Consider the following 16,865-nt stretch of genomic DNA (forward strand, 5'->3'; position numbering starts at 1 on the left):
AAGGCTCCTGCGTGTCTCCTACATCAAGAAATGGACCACAGCTCTCTGGTCCCTCAGCCTGTAGCCAAGCCAGCACCATGCTCCAGTGCCTCACTGTAAGGTCCTGGCACAGCATTTCCTACAGCATTCACCTCACTGCCCATTACAGACTCCTTTCAACCGGGCTGGGTTTCAGCCAAGAGCATTCCTTCCCCAGGTCAGCCTCAAGCCTCAGTGGCCACGTGAGGCTGACGATGGCGTGCTGAGGGTTTGGCAGGACTGCAGTGCACATTTCCTTTGTGTTTGCTCTTCCTGGAGGAGCAGCCTGCAGCTCTGGAAGCGCTGCCCAAGGCAGAGTTCTGAGGAAGGCTCTCACACTGTTTGTACTGCTGCATTTTCTCAGCTGCGATCCGTATTTGGAAAATGTTCTGCCTGGGATTTTTTACAGTAGCTGTTAGGTGAGTAATGCAGCATTTAGCAGGATTACCATTCCTCGGCTTTGGAGGACGCAGTTACCACAAAGGGGGCAAAGATGGGAGATGAGTTGCTCTGCCTCTTTGCCTGCCCATGATTTTCCAGCATTAATCACACTGCAAACGTTAGTTCCTTAACGCACAAGGATGCCTCTGTCATGAGTCCATCCCTCGACTGCTCTTCAACACAGATTCAGGAAGCCAGCCAAACTTCCAGTCCTTTATGGAAGATGTTTCATAATAACTCGGGGCAGCCTCCATCATTTGGGTCCCTCGTTCTTACCTTTCCTCTTTAAACACGACCCTCCTCTCATTCTCAGTTATCCACTGATCTACGTTGCCCTTCCCCTACCTCTTGTGTTTTTCATTTTTATTACTATTACTGAAGCCAGCGTTGGGCTTTCACAACCTTGGAAAATCCTGCCTGACAACTTCTGCCCTCCTCTAGACCTGGCTTACTCTTATCCAGTGATCTCTGAACAGGCCCTTTGTGCGGCCGTGCTGGCAGAGCGCCGTTCTGTTTTGATGGAGCTGGACATTTTCTCATGACCCTGCAGTGCTGGTGGAGCTCACAGCTGCCAATTGGAAAAAGGCAATCCATCACACACAAATGCACTCGGGATGCTCACCTGTAAAATACTCTCCGAATTCTTGCTCGAGTTTCATGGCTTTGTCAAAGACCTTGTTGGCCTGTTCGTATGTCTGCCTCCGGTTCATCTCCCTGCAATGCACAAGAAATAGAAACTCAGCAATGAACAAAAGCCAAAAACAGCCCATGCCACCATCCCTCTGTTGCCAGAACATAGAAAAGTCCATGCAGCCCTCTGAGTTTGCAGGACCACTGGGGAAATCCCCTGCCTTTCCACATCCTGTCACCACTCTCCTTGCCTGGGCTCCTTCATTTTCATACAATGTCAAAATGAGCAGTTCTAAGGCTGCTGGCCTGAAAAAGGGTTTTTCCAGTCCCCTTGGTGCCAGCAGTGTCCCTTCTGACCTTAAAGTCCAGCTCTAAGTACAGAACTTCCCCCCAGATAATACTGTTGATGCTTGGAAGATGTGCACACTCAGGTTCTCCCCAGGGCAATGAGCAGCGGGTTGGGCTGCAGGAAACATCTCCAGCCATTCCAGCACTGCGGGCTCTCAGCAGCTCTCCTGGCTGCCTTGGGGCCAGCAGAGCAGGGTCCATCAGACACGTTTGGGAGCATTACTCTGCTGCCACAGAAAATCCTCTTTGGTGCAAATAAAGGGTTTTTAAATCAGAACAATCCACGGAGATGGGATGTACCCACAGCATTAGTCCAACTGTGAGACCAGAGACACAGGAATGGGCCCAGCTTTGGTGTACAGGGAACGTTCAGCATCACCAGCAACATGTGCTGCTTTCTGAAGCACAGAGGCAGCAGAAGTACAAAGGCCCAACTTTCCAGCACCACCCACCCCAAAACGCGTTGCTGCACTTACATGAGCGCTTCGATGGATTTGGGTTTGATGAAAATGGCAATGGGGTAAAGTTGTGCTTGTTGCAACCTCTTGATAGCATTGCCAGATACATCCAGGATGCAGTGTTTTCCCTGGAAAGGAGACGATTGGGATCAGACCTACCCACACAGTCTGCTCTGGGCAGAGAACAGCTTGCTCACAGGGACATGCTTACAAAAGAGAGGAGCCACTGAGGTGAAACTCTGCTCCTGAGACACCGGGCAACTCCCACAGCCCTTACATTCCTGTCTGCTTATGGCAGGACCACAGCAAGGTGAGGGGACTCAATTTTTCCCTGGACACTTACAAAGCTATTCCCAAGCCATCAGTGCACCCTTATGCAGGAAACACTACTGGTCCACCAAGAGCAGCTGGCGTCCTTTGCCCCATGAACTCCTGAACACAGAGCTGGTGCCCCAGTGCTGGTGTTTGGGTGGAGTTGGGCTGAAGGAGACAAAGCACTGAGGTGGAGCAAAGCAGCCACGTGGGCTGCATAGGGATGCGATCGCTGCCCTTCGTTAGGAGCATGGGGGGAGGAAGGACACTGCAAATGCATCCCTGGGAAGGCCAACGACACTCACCCTCTCTGCGACCGCCCGCACCGACTGAATGCTGGTCCCATAGAGATTGTCGTTGAACTGCCCGGCCTCTATGAACTTGTTGTCCTGAATATCCTTCTCCATCTGTTCTCGGGAGACGACAAAGTGGTAATCCTGTCCATCCACCTCATTGTCACGCCGAGGCCTGGTGGTGTCTGGAGGAGAGAAGGCGTCAGGAGCGGACCTGGTGCGACCCACCCGAACCCACAGGGCTCTGCCCTCTGCGGGGACTCACGTGGCACGCAGGAACCAAACTTGTGTGGAAATTCAGAGATGAGGTCGTCGTTAATTCGGTCCTTTGTGGGCCCCAGGATGATCACTGGCCTGGCGTAGTGAACTGCAAACAAAAGCCACAGCTCAGAACAGCCCACGCTCCGGGAAGCTCCGTGGAAGTTCATCTCCCAGTTGTGTTCAACATCATCCACATCCAACCCAGGCGATGCGCACAGGCAGGTGGATCACAGCATCTCCATCCCCTCTGGCAGCGTGCAGCTGGCCCAGGTGCAGGAGCAGCTCCAGGGAAGGTGCCACAATCTCACAAGTCAAAGATGAGCAAAGCTGCTCTGCTGCTCGAGGCACAGAGCTGACAACCAGGATATGTAGACATGCAAGGCTGTGGGCCCTATGAGACTGATACAGACGCTGGCAAGGACAGACTGCTGAGGGGGTACTGCTCAGAACAGAATCCTTGGATATCCCATGTTGGGAGGGATCCACAGAGCTCACCAGTTCAGCTCCTGCTTCAACACCTCAAACCCAAACCCTGTGTCTGAAAGCGTTATCTGACACCCCCTGAACTCCAGCTCTCAGGGCTGTGACACTGCCCTGGGCAGCCTGTTCCTGTCCCACTGCCCTATGGTGCAGAATCTTTTCCAAACCCCCACCTGACCCCATCCTCAGCAGGGGTCAAACCCAGCTCTGCTGAGTTGGAGATCACCCCAGCCAGCCATGCACAGCACAGCTGTAAACAGGGGAAGGGGTTTGATGCCCACAACCCAGCACAAGGACTTACTTTCTTGCCGTGTCACCGGCTCGTATGACAGGATAGTGTCCTCTTGTCCTTCTGAAACAGAGCCAAGGAGAGGCAGGTGAATGTTGGCAGCAGCCTCCCAGCCCCAGCCACCCCTGGCACTGAGGACAGGCTCTCACACCCATCCAATATCAGCCTCTCCTCCTCCACTGCACGCTTGGATGTGAGTGGGCACAGCTGTGGGCACACTGCAGGCACTTAGAGGAGCACTGGGGATGTAATGGGAGCACTGGCTGCAGCCAGACCCGAGTTATCTTGCACCCCATAACCCGAGATGGCAGCTGGCCCAGCATCTCGGTGCCACCAGCAGGAAGGAACAGCCTCCGAACAGAAACCACGGGGACAGAACGAGATGGGAGTGCAAACACACACACACACAGAGGTGAGACAGCAGGAGAGACGCACACTTACTGGAACTGCTCTCGCTGTCACTGGTGTTTGATGTCACGCCCTCTGCAAAGCAACCAGAGAGACCATCTTCAGAGCCAGCGCTCACCGAGGGCACACGAGCTGGCACCCAGTGCTGGTGGCTGAGAGCAGGGCACACCACCAGAAATGCACCCTGGCACCCATGGGGAGGGCTGGGAGCGGGGTGCTGGGGCAGAACAAGCAGCTCTCGCCCTTTGTCCCTCTCAGGGGAAATAGGGGATGTGCGGGGGAACCTCTTCTGCTCGGCTATGCTGAGAGATGGGGGAGGTGCTGGGAGCGGGGCTGCAGGCAGGGCTGGCGGGGTGCAGCATGCACACGGAGGGCAGGGGTGGGGAGCTACCTGCAGAGAGGGGCCGGGACTCACAGAGACGAGACAGTGACAGGATGGGACAGAGTTCGGGGCTTCGCTTTGCTTTGGCTGATCCCAGTGCTGTGACCTCCCCACAGAGGCTGGCTGCTGCCCTGCTGCCCGCCCCACTCGGCGCAGCTCTGCAGGGTTTGGGGAGAGCAGCCAAGCAGCTCTGGGCACGTGGGCAATCATGTACCATCAAAGGAAGATGGCACGATGCCTCCACCTGCTCCCGAGGGTGCCTTGGGCAGGCCCCTGCGTGTGCTTAGGGCACAGCCAAATCCCCCAAGCAAACTGCCCATCCCCTCCCCAATGCAGCACCTCCAGAGTCCTCTGCTGGGAGAGGGAACCAAACCCACGGGGTTCCTCGTGCCCTGCACCCAGAGAAGCACAGCCATCAGGCACCCCCGCGTGTGCTGGCAATGGAAAGCGAACGATGCGCGTTGCAATTCCACTTACTCAGGTTCTTTGCTCCATAATAATCGTCACTTAACCCAGGGAAGTCCTGATTTCACAGACAGCGAGAAGGGGGAGAGGGGGAGAGAAAAGAGCGCAGGAGAGGGGCGGTCAGAGAGGAGGGGGAGAAGAAGACAGAGCCAGATGAGCATTAGTGACAGGAGTGCAGAACGGCCCAGAGCTGTAACTGCAAGTGATGTTAAGAAACATTTCTCTGTGGTGACACTGGCAGTGGAGCACCAACATCTCACCACGCGCTGCTGACCCCCCCAGCAGACCCTCACACCCCTCTGGCTGCACCTTGAGGCCATCGCGGGTCCCCTGAAGCTTCACCACAGCCCCAAGGCATTTCTCCATACAGCCTCACTTGGTCTTTTGCAGCATGAAGCTCTGCTCTCCCCTAGGCCCCTCTGGAGGGGAAAAGAGCACTGCCACACCTCTATCAGCATGGCCAGGGGATGCTTCTCCCCACCAGTGTGCATGAGCTGCCCACACCCCAACACTTGCACAGTCTGCAAAGACAGAGAAAGGTTCCCTCTGCTGCAAGCAGTGCAACAGGATGGGCAGCACAACAGAGCCTGGCAAGGGAGCTGCCTGTGGGCTGCTCTGATGCTGCTGGCAAAGAGTACAGCCCGCCCCGTGCCCATGCCATATGTCCTGCACTGCAGGGCTGGCCAAGAACAGTGCCTCGGTGACCTTCAGCTGCAGGCACCGAGCTGTGCTCCATCAGCACCCCTATGCCCTCCTGTTCTCTGCTGCTACAGCACCTCCAGCACAGGTCACATCCTCACTGCTTCCCACAGGCACCAGCCATGGCCACATCCTGCATGCAGAGCAAGGTGCCCACGCTGCACAACAAAACAAGGGGAACCAGGACAGGAAAAGCTTCCTATGGCTGAAGTCTGTTCCATCAGTGTCTCTCCAGCATGCCAAAGGCAGCGAATGCTGTGAGCTCAGCCACATGCCCTGCAGGAATCTGAGCACACAGACTTCACACATCATCACAGCCATCATGCTGGCTGTCACTGAGACCTTCATGCAGCCTGGCTGAAGGAAGTGGGCACTGCCCCACAGCACCTGGTTCCAGCTGCTCTCTGCCAAGCCCAGGAGGGCACCAGAAGGGAGCACACAACGTGCTGGCACCTGGGCACGGACACTGCTCTGCCTTGCCCACTTACTCTCCTCTTCCCAAAAACACAAGGCCTGCAGCACTCTCTGTGAATGCTCACTGAAGGAGCGGATGCAATTTAGCACCTGGAAACAGGAAAGGCTGGGCACAGCTGCTCACCTAACCCAGCAAGGGCAGGCTGTTTCATCCTTGCAATGGAGTTTGTTCCAGAGGAGCTGTGCAGCTGCCTCTCAGTTTTCCCTGGGTGCCTACTGCAGGCTCCAGCATTCCTGATGTCTGGACTTGGAGGAACGAGCTGAACACTCAGCATAGCTCTCAAGCCTGGAGGTGCCTCGAGGTTACACCCCCACCCCCTTCTCCCATCCTCATCTACACACGAGATGTGTCTGTGCACAGCCCTGCCTGCCAGGGAGAGGGGAGCTGCGGCACAGCCTGCCCTCACTGGGAGCCCTGGGTGAGAGCTGGGTATTCCCCAAAATCTGCAGCCAAGATGTGCCTCAGCTGCTGAGTGTGGGCAGTGCTTCTGCCAGCGAGCGCACACATCCCTCATGGCCATGGGGTTTCACCTACAGGAAGGGCTTGGAGACTGTCAGGAATAGGTAGCAGAGAGTCACTTCTATGGGAGACAGTGAGCACAGCCAGGATGTTCCCCCTCAGCCCAGGACAAGGGACAAGCTCCTGCACTGCTCAGCCACCCCTTGCTCTGGAAGGGAAGCAGCCTTTGGCAGGCACAGGGAGAGAGCAGAGCCCACAGCATATGGGAGAGAGCAGGAGGAGGCAGAGCAGAAGTTTAGGCAAGTGTAAAGTTATGAAAGGATGAAGACATCAAACATGAGAGAGAGAAAGAGAGAGCCAGCCTGTGCAGAGACACGGCCAGAGGCAGTTGGGCTTGCAGCAGCTGGGTGAGCCTGCCTGCACAGGGCACTCATGCCTGGTACTTCAGCGGGTGCACAGGGACATGAAATGCAGCAGGAGGTCCCTCACTCGGTTGGCATCCACCCCAAGTGGTGTGGGAGCTGCTGCTTTGATTTCAGGCTCAGGCTGCTCCTTAGTTGCCAGCAGGGTTGATGGGCACAGAACCTGACCAAGCCCTGGGCCTGACGGTGGCTGGGAGGGCAGCCTGGTGGTACAGCAGGGCACGTGCACGGCCTCAGCCTGCCTGGCAGGAGCAGCACAGTTTGGCCAATGCAGGCAGGTACTGGGCTCGCTGGCTATGGGAACGTGGCAAATCTCCCCTCCCCGAGGCAGGAGGTGGGGCTCGGGGGGTTGCACGTTGCCCTCTCTGGCCAGCTGCTACTTACGTTCCTGTCCGCTGCTCTCCTGGGCCAGGTTCTCTTTGCTCTTGTAAAATGGAAACTTTCGAGAGAGGCGGAAACTCTTTTTACGTTTCGTTTTGATCGACTGTGAAGAAGATGGAGATGGAAGGGAGGACAGAAAAAACAATGGCGTTTAACGCATGCGAGGAAAATTAAAATGAAGAGACAATGAGGAGCCGTGTCAGGGCGGTTACCCTGAAATGAAATCATGGAGATTACATGAGAACTGTAATGCAGGGGAAAAAAAATTAAGTGCGGAGAAAAAAATGTGTTTTAGGGATGTTGGGAAGCTGGTGAGCCTCTGCAGGAGGAGCACGGCTGTTCTCCCTGCCTCATCCGTTCACTCCATGCAAGGGAAGCTCTGCCAGCACCAGGCACCTTCAGTCAGCTCCCAGCCATCAGTGCTCTGCCTGGGGCTGTGCTGGGACGTGCTCTGCTCCCTTGCCACCGTGAGGATGCCCCGCTACCAAACCACAGTCTTTCATCAGCACCTTCACAGCTGCCCCAGCTGCTCTGCTCCCACCCCGCACGCTGCTGAGGGGAGCCGTGCCTGAGAAAGTCCACTGCACTGCTCCTTGCCCTGGCTGCCCTCCATGGGAGCACAGAGCTGCTTGGACTCACCCTGCCCCACTACAGCACACCGTCTCGTTGAGCCTGCTCAGCACTCACCCGGTTGGACTCTATCATGCCGGTCCTGGCGTGGAATTTCACTGTTTTCAACCGCGCTCTCTCCTTCTTCTCCACCCTGATTGGAAGTTAAAAGGGAGAGAGATGCTGCTAAGCCCCTGGGATGCCCATAATGCTGCATGTATTCCTCATGCTGATACCACCAGATCTGCCACACAGCACAGACCCAGAAGCTGGGTCCTGAGGCTCACAGGACCAAAGCACCACGTGAGCCAGCTCCTGCTGACGGGCACTCACCTCTTCTTGCTGGGGATGACTCCTATCTGCTCGCTCTCACCATGAGGTGTCACAAGCCTGGCTTGCCACCACTCATCATCAGAGGCATTGATGACGTGCAGGATGTCCCCATAGGAGAAGCTGAGCCCCTGGCTGGGTAAGCAGCTGTCCCGGGTCCGGTCATAGTCAAACAGAGCTCTGCAAAGGAGCACAAAGAGGAGTGAAGCCCTCCCCTACCAAGCAAGCAACAGCACTGCAGACCTCATAAGGCCCAGAATGAAGTGCTCACCATGAACCCCCCACAGAAACGACAGCCCTGGACCAATAAACCAGCTCTTGACATGAGCTGCAAGCAGCACACAAACAACACAGATGCTGAAGAAGGCTGTGGTCAGAAAGCAGTCAAACATTCAAAGTTCAGCGGCCTTGAAAATATAACAGGTCATAAATGGTACCCCAAGGTTTCCTTCCCTGCTGGCCATCAGGAAAGCAGCACATGAGGGAAAACCCAGCTGCTCTGTTCAGGGGGCGAGACCCAGCACCCTTCATCAGTAGCAAAGCTGTGGGCCAGCAGAAGGGAATGGAGAGCCTGCCCTGTGCCATGACAAGGCTGTGAGATGGTCAGGAGGTGATCATGCCCTGCTGCTGGAAGAAGTCACACCAACGGGCTGCAGGGCACGCACAGCCTTCGCTTTCATTTATGTGTAGAGGTATTTCATTCCAGAGGTCTGTGAATTACGAACGCAACTCGATGTTTACCTGATTCTACAGCTATTTCAGATTTTTAAACGCTTCCCCTAAGAACAGCTTACTTACTTACAGTAAAAGAGCTTCATCTCCACTATTAAATTACCCAGCTGCAGAAAAGATAATTGTTTTTTAAACTAAGGAAGAGGAGCACTAATGCTCTTCCTGTGCAAGTGACTGGAGCCTTATCGCCTGCCTGCACTGCAGCCCTTTGCCTCAAGCTGCTTTCAGGGGCCTCATTCTCCCAATGTCTGATCTCAAAGCAGACCAATTTTTCCAGACACGTCCATTCGGCAACGAATGGAAACAGCTGAGCAGCCATTCAGAGCACTGTTGCTGGTGTCACAACTGGGAGCCCCATTTTCATCCCCATTTTCATCCCCACGAGGTCAGCCCCACTGCTCCCCCAGGCACATTGAGTGCTTCTCAGCCAGCTGCCAGCCTCATCCAGGCAGAAAAGGGGGAAAGCCATAGTAACACCACCCTCTGCCCTGCTCATCACCTCCTTCCACTACGAGGAACCCCGAGGGGGTCTGAAGCAACACAGCACAAGTCACACTGATTGTCGAGCTGAATCCTTTTAACTGTGGCTCCATAAATAGTAAAAGCAACAGGCGCTGTGCACCAGCCTCCTGCAGGGCGAGCTGCCTAGCCGGCTCTCTCAAAAATTGCTTCTCTACCACATTCAATAAGAACTCTCTTCCTAGCCAGCATGGCAGAGGAGGGTCAGCATAGATATTCCTCCCTACAGTGGCTCCAGGTGAGCTGGGGCTCCACTCTCCTGGGAAACAGAAGAGCAGCACCAATTCTCGCACTGCTGTGAAAGCTGCCACTGTTCCCAGTTTTTCCTACTCATCCTGACTGGCTATATTATAACCCCATGCAGAGCTACTGCAGGAGCAGCTATGGAGCGATCCACCTTTGACTAAGCAGATCTACCCGCAGGTCCTTATTTCTGGCAGCAGTGTCAGCGTGCAACTGCAAAGCACCAGCTCATCTTCCAGATCAGAGAGAACCTTATCACAGGAACTGCCCCCTGTGAGCATCCCGGGACTCAGCATCACCACAAGTCTTCTGCCTCCCATGCACCAGCACCTGCCTGCATCAGGATGGTGAGCTCAGGTGCCAGATCTCATCCACAGGGCTGAAATGAAGGCTCAGGCACAGAGCCAGCTCCTGCAGTAGCCCTGTGCTGGTTTCAACCGGGACGCAGATGAGCAGTGGAGCACTAAGCAGTGAGCTGGATGTGCTCTTCTTGGGTCACATCCTTCTTCGAGCACGGTGACCCAGGACCAAGAGAACAGGAACCTTCTGTGCCAAGGCCTGACAGGTTGATGCAGCCCTGAGGTTGCTGATGCAGCCACCAGCTTACTCTGCTTTCTCCAGCTTACTCGGGCCATTGCTGAGAGGCTCCTGTGCTTGGCCCCACAGGAGGACAGAAACACGCATGGCCCCGAGCACAGCACGTGGCAGCCGGCAGTGCAGCACCGCGGGGCCCTTCAGCTGGAGGCAAACAGCCCTGCCAGGCACTGCTCCCTGCCAAAAGATAAGGCTGCGTGCGTGGCTGGCACGCCCCAGCCAGACCAGCGCCATTAAGAGCGAGGAGAATGCAATTAGGAGGAAGGAAGGAGCAGAGAACCGGCCGGGCAGGTTCCGGAGCCAGCAGCACCCTCAGCCCCACTGCCCGCCTGTCAGCTCCCAGCTACAAGACACCCACTGCCCAGGCCTGGCCCTGCTCCCCTCAGTGCCTGCATGGGGAACTCAGTGCTGGTAGATGAGAAGCTGGCCTGCCATAGCCAAACAGCAGCCCTGCGAGACCCAGCCCTCCTCCACACAGCCCCATCATCCCCTGCAGGAGCAGCAGCCTGGCCGCAGCGCAATGGAGCAGCACCAGGCCTGCTTGCAGAGCCAGCACTAAGCCGTCCCAGCCCCTTCCCAGCCCAGCTGCTGGTGGACTTTGCCCTGCAGCAGCGCCAGGAGCGTGCCCTGCCCAGGTGGGCTGTTAGCAGCAGGCCCCACGCTGCCCCATGCACCCTGCGACCGGGCGGTGCTGACTCGAGCAGTTTGGTAGCACGTCCCATAATTGAGGTCCTGTCCACAAGGCAGCGGCTCGGCTGGTTTCAGGCAACCCGTGCTCGAAACCACCCCACCCAGAAGGGCTGGGGCAGCTCTCACACGCTCACGGCTGAGGGTGTCAGCAGGGCAGCAGATCACAAATCCAGCAGTGCCTTGTGAAACCACGAACTGCAGGAACAGAACGCGGCTCTGCCCCACGTCGATCTGGACACGAGGTCCCCGCACCCCCAAACCCTCCTGCAAAGCACAGCCCTGCTGCAGGACACGCAGCCTCAGCTCTCACCATCCTCCCTGTAGGGAAAGAGAAGCATCCCTTGCTTTGCCAACCCTCACCCGCAACCCAAGGTGAGGAGTTGCAGGATTATTTTAATAAGCAAATTACAATTGCTCATTAGCTGCCACCACACTGCTTCTCACTGCAGCCGGCCGGGAGATGGCAGGGGCAACAGCCAGCAGGGCGTGGGGCATGCAGCAGTCACGGAGCCAGCGCCATGCGGCTGCTTAACCCCTGCCTGCTCCGTGCCTGGCTCTGAACCAAAAGCACAACTTGGAATCAAAGCCATAATCCTCCTAAGAGCTCATCTCCCCTCCAGCCAGATCCCGCTGCATGAGCAGCAACAGAGAAGCCAGTTAGCACAGAGCAGGTAGAGGAGAGCGCTGCCTGCATCCTCCCTTGGACCTCCCCATCCCCAACAGCTCGCCCTGGGACGCAGCTGCCTGGCTGCAGCACAGCCCAGCTCTCTGCACAGCTGCCTGTTTAAAAGGTATTTAAGTGCAGAGCACTCAGCCCTGACGAAAGAGTGCCAAACCCACTGCTGTAACTCTCTGAACTCCATGCTTTATTTATAAAGCTTGCTTCCCTCGCCTCGTAGCAGCAGGGCAACACGTCCTCTGAAAGGTGCAATGCCCACCAGGTGCAAGGATGCAATCCTGGCTGCTGTGGGTGCCCCGGCCCATGGATGAGTTGCTCGTCTGCAAGGTGACACATTCTCCTTCCTCGTTCCCAAGTGCTGGGCACACCCAGAGGAAACACAGGCACCTCCTGGAAAGTGCAGCCTGTGAGCACCTGCATCCCACAGCCAGGCACTGCACAGCCCTTGCATGTGCACTCAGGAATGGATCTCCTGGCCAGAACTGTGACGAAACAGGAGTGGGTCCCACATGGTTACATGCACCCAATGACCCCTCCTTCAGGAGGGTGATCTCTTCCTCCTTGATCTGTGAAGGCAGCAAGTGGCCTCAGATCTGGAGATGGCACTGACAGAGACATGGGATGGCTCTTACCGGACATAGAGGGACCTCTTCTCGCTTGTCCGAAGTGAGCCAGAGCCAGAGCTCATGCTGCTGTTCATCATCTGCTCTCTCAAGTCGTGGATCTTGGACTCGAAGCGGCTGTACTCTGTGGGGAGACAGAGGGTCAGTGCAGGCCGGGGTCACCCCCAGGTCTCTGCCACCAGCCCACAACCAGATGAACCCAGGAAGCACCAAGAGAGGCAGCCACAGCGTGCCCACAGGGCATCTTGCCCACGAACCCATCCTTCCTCATACACAAACAAGGAGTGCTGGCAGCTGCCCTGCACACTCCTGTCCCAGGGCTGAGGTCGCCTTGTTGAGCACTTAAAAAAAATGCAGAAAGAGTGAGACCTCACAGGGGCCCATCAGCTGCAGGCCAACACAGCATGGCTGTGCAGCACGGCCCTCAGCTCGGCGGCAGTCCCCAGCCTGCCTGTGGTTCGGGATGGGGAACAAAGCGCGGCCTTAGGAAGGGAAAGGAAGAATTCACCTGTCCTCACCTACATCCCAAGCAGCGCGAGACCCCTCAGAAGCCACCAACACCTCCGGCAGCAGCAGGACGGGAGCTGCCACCACCTGCAGCTCCTCCCTCTGTGCTGCTGCGACCTTCAGCTGGGTGTAAAGGTCGGCCCCAGCACACAGGGCGGAGGCAGCAGCCCCACTCACCCAGGGTAGACAGGAAAGGCGCTGCCAAAACTTCCCAGGATTGGAGATACGTGGAAAACTTTTGGTTATGAAAGCCGCCAGCAGTGCCACGAGTCACACCAAGCACCTGGGCTCACCAATTCTGTCCCTGTCTGTACACACTTTGCAGTTACATCCCACATCCTGGTGCACAGCAGGCTGTGTTTGAAAGCCCCTAACCATGCACAGAGACTGCTCCTTCAGTGCAGGCACACGGTGGGGTTATGCAACTATGGGTCAGCATTTCTTGGCTATCAAGCCCTAAACTGTGCAGCCAGAGCCAGTTAAGGATTTCCCTTCTGTACAGAACTGCTGCATTTTTAATTAAAAACAAAACAAAACAAAAAGATGTACCACAAACCCCAACCCGCACACAAAAACTCCACGCTCTCACAGAGGAGCTGCGCTGCAGCCCCAGCCTCTGAAGCTTGCTCTGCTGGTTTGCTTCAAACCCCAAACGCCAGCATATGCGGTGCAATGTGAACCTGCGTGTGGGACAGCTTGACGAGCCATCTGCAGGCTGCCTGCTGCTGCGCTCTCCTCGCAGGGTGTTCAACCAGAAGGGTTAAGCAAGCCAGGTTTCCTCCTCTTTGCAGCTCTCAGACAGCAGCTCTCCCTGCAATCTCACAGCCCCTCTGCGTGGCTCAGGGGCACCCATGCTCTCCCGGCCCATCTATCTGCTGAATTTGCTGCACCCCATAAGAAGCATTGCATCCACCCTTGCTGCTGCTTCTCCCCTTAACACTCACGCTGGAAGAGGCAGGCAGCCCAGGGCAGGGGGAGGGAAAGAAAGCAGATGGATTTGCCTAATGTAAGTCAGCACTGTTGTACAGATGCTCAGAGGCACGTTAAAATTTCATGGGCAACGCTCCATGACGTGAAAGTTCATACACGGGGTGCAATTGCCTGGCTCTTATGGGGAAGCTGCTGTGAAGAATGCTCCTGTGCAGGCAGGGGGAGGTGCAGCTCACTGCTGGGGCTCCTCAACTGAGCCGTGTTCTGCAGATGGGGCTGCCACCTTCCCTGACATGCTGTGTGATGCTCAAAGGCTTCCCCCCAGGAGAAAGAAGGCAAGCTGCAATGCTGAGCACCCCGAGTAGCACAGGCTGCAGCTTAACAGGATGCAGGAACCCCCTGTGCCAGCAGGCACTGCCTCCAACATCGAGCTTTGAAAGCACAGCTGGAGCCTTCCTGCAAGGTTACCCTGGGAGCGAGCACTTGGCTGCAAATGGGCCCCCCCTTATCAGCATGCAGGATCAGCCTCCCCAACAATTATCAGCAGATAGCCTCCCGCAAGCAGAGCTTCTATCTCTGCCCGCTGGCTCCCATCCACTTTGCCTCTGCATCCTGGAAGCAGGGCTGCTGCGTGGCAGAGCCTCACCTGGGAAGCACGCCCGCTGTACAGCAGGGAGGTGAACATCAGCAGCTCTTTGCTAATCCCCACCTCTGACGCTCCCACAGCAGTGGATGCGTTCAGGACACCCTTATCAACACTGAAAATATGCAACAGGTGAACTCACTCCTCTTGTTGCAAGAGGACCTGACGCCAGCAGGAGCAGCACTTTCTTCTCACCACCTTACAAGCTGACAAAGTGACACAGCGCTCTTATGTCCCTCCCTGCTCCAGGGCTGCCCCGTGCAGGTGCTCTGGGGAGGGCCCTGAGCCCACAGTGCACAGAGCAGCCCCCATCTCACCCCCAGAGAAACCTTTGGCCTCTGCATTCTTCCACGAGAAAGCCCAAAGGGATTTGGGCTGCCCAGGTTGCAAAGCTCTGGGATTAGACATCCACAGGGCCATTGTCCGCTGCTCTCTCTGCCTCTCTGCCCTCACAGAGCAAAACACATCCTGTTTTCAATAGCGCTGGCTTCACTTCCACCCAGACCAATGCTCGCTGCCATCCCCGAGCTCATTTCCCTACAGAGCTGCTGTTTCTATGGCAAACAAACCCAGCAAATGGAGTCGGTGTACAGCAGCGGAGCTGAAGCGCAGTGGGGCTGCTGCCCCCCACCCCACACAGGGCTCTGGCCCTGATCCCCTGCGTGGCTGTTCTGCAAAGAGTGCAAGGGGAGAAAGAGCTGTTAGAGAGCAGCAGAGAGCAATCCCTAAGCATACACAGAGCCTGGTGCACGCGTGCTGCTTTAGGTGCAGGAACAACCTGCATGGGCCGGGCAGCCATGAGTGCATCCCAGAGGCCTTCCAGCTGCAGCCCATGCAGACCCCATGGTGAGCTCAATGGCTTGCCTTTCACTGTGAGCACAGAGTGAGCATGCTCTGAGCTGTGTCAAAGCACGGAGACAAAGCAAGCGTTACAACTCCTGAAAGTCGCAGTGAGGTCTCTGCAGGCCCCTTCCAGCAGCACACTGCGCGACCACGCCAAGTTTAGCAAAGGATATCGAAGCTTCACTCCACAGGGCTTCAAGGAGGTGGAACTGCCAAACCCATCACTAGTGCTAATAGCAAAGTCCACAGGGAGACACACTCAGCAAGAAGGGACTTCACAGACAGCCCAGAGCAGCATGGAACGGAACAATCTCACTGCAGCTCTGGGTCAACGCCAGGCACAGAGGCTGCAGCTCCCAGTGCCGTCCTTCCCCAGCTCTGTGCTCACAGGGCCCCACCAGGGAGGCCCTCACACCCAAAACTGATGGAAGCAGCCTCACAGCTGCGCGGAGGTGGGACTAAACCAGATCACAGCTGGAGCACACCTATGTTGTAGATGTGACCTGCACAGACCACGCAGCACACAGTGGGGTTCTGCAGCCCCACATCACTGCAACAGCACCCAAATGCCAGGCACTGCTGCACATCACTGCCATAGCAGAACACAGGCCAGAAAGCAGCAGCTCCAAAGCACCGACACCTCAACCCGACTCCAGAGGGCTTCCAAAACATTTCGTCCCATCTGACATTTAGAAACTGCTCTCCTTCGCGTCAACGCCAAATCTTAAGTGGGGAACAGAGCCAGAAATACGAGAACGTGAAACGCTTCCTGGAAAGAAGGAGAAAGAAAAAAAAAAACCAAAAACCAAAACACAACACGAAAAGAAAGAAAGCAAAACAAACAAAACCACACCCACAGCACACCCGTGCGTGGCACTAACGGCTCCGGAGGGCCCCGCTCCGCCGGGACGGGGCACAAAGCGCAGCGACACGCGGCTCCGGAGCGGTGCGGGGCTCGGCGCGGTGCGAGAGCAACCGGGCGCAGTTCTTTGTCCGCCGCGAGCACAGAGCGGCTCAGCGCCCCACGGGGGTTTTCCCCCCGGGCGACTCCCGGCAGCATCGACGCCTCCGCCGGGTGAATTAGAGGCCGGCGCTAAGGAAGCGTTGTTGTTAGGGTAATGCCGGGGTGCTGCCCGCGCCCTGCTTGGAGCGCGGCCCTGGGATGCTCGCAGCCGCACCGAGAGCCCCCCAAGGCCCGGCCCGCACCACGTACCGGAGGAGCGGCACACGGGAGGCGGCCCCGCTCCCTCTTTCAGGCCCCGAGGCCGACAGCTGGAGAGGTCCCAACCGACGCCGCTCCGGCGACCCCAGCGGAGCCGACCCCCTCCCGGCGGGGCCCAGCCTCCACGCCGGCCTCGCTCCCGGCAAAGAGACCCCCGGCACGTTCCGGGAGGAGGGGAGGCGAGAACCGGACGGCGGGCGGGGAACGCGCAGCCCCGCTCACCTGCAGCTCGGCGCGGTGGGAGGCGGCGGCGCCCCCGGCAGCAGCCCCCGAGCCGCCCGGCCCGCACACAAAGCCGCGCAGGCACAGCCGGCGGGACGCCGTCGCTCCGCCCCCCGCAGCGCCGCCCAATCACCGCCCGCATTCCCTCCGGGCACCGCCTCCCGGCCCCTCTCCGCGCCAATCAGCGCCTCGCCGGGCCGCCTCCTTCGCCCGCTCTCTCCGCGCGCCAGTCACCGCCCCGCCCCCCTCGTCCAAGCG

General features: G+C 57.2%; 1 protein-coding gene across 17 annotated transcripts in view; it reads right to left on the minus strand.

The window, feature by feature from the left end:
• DLG3 (discs large MAGUK scaffold protein 3) overlaps positions 1-16,865 on the minus strand; it is a 57,316-nt gene that overhangs the window by 2,878 nt on the left and 37,573 nt on the right. For 10 of the 17 annotated variants that reach the window (XM_048959153.1, XM_048959147.1, XM_048959146.1 and 7 more), the window contains 10 exons: positions 12,250-12,364; positions 8,164-8,340; positions 7,909-7,984; positions 7,225-7,324; positions 3,972-4,013; positions 3,543-3,593; positions 2,766-2,867; positions 2,513-2,685; positions 1,914-2,023; positions 1,082-1,173 (listed from right to left, as the gene is read on the minus strand). In XM_048959153.1, the coding sequence (XP_048815110.1) occupies positions 1,082-1,173; positions 1,914-2,023; positions 2,513-2,685; positions 2,766-2,867; positions 3,543-3,593; positions 3,972-4,013; positions 7,225-7,324; positions 7,909-7,984; positions 8,164-8,340; positions 12,250-12,364 (1,038 nt within the window). Of the gene's footprint in view, positions 1-1,081; positions 1,174-1,913; positions 2,024-2,512; positions 2,686-2,765; positions 2,868-3,542; positions 3,594-3,971; positions 4,014-4,797; positions 4,844-7,224; positions 7,325-7,908; positions 7,985-8,163; positions 8,341-12,249; positions 12,365-12,748; positions 12,890-16,376; positions 16,522-16,607; positions 16,725-16,865 lie in introns of those variants that run through there. The other 7 variants (XM_048959152.1, XM_048959151.1, XM_048959155.1 and 4 more) reach the window with 6 other exon arrangements.

This window comes from Lagopus muta, chromosome 13 (assembly GCF_023343835.1).
Source record: "Lagopus muta isolate bLagMut1 chromosome 13, bLagMut1 primary, whole genome shotgun sequence".
NCBI lineage: Eukaryota > Metazoa > Chordata > Aves > Galliformes > Phasianidae > Lagopus > Lagopus muta.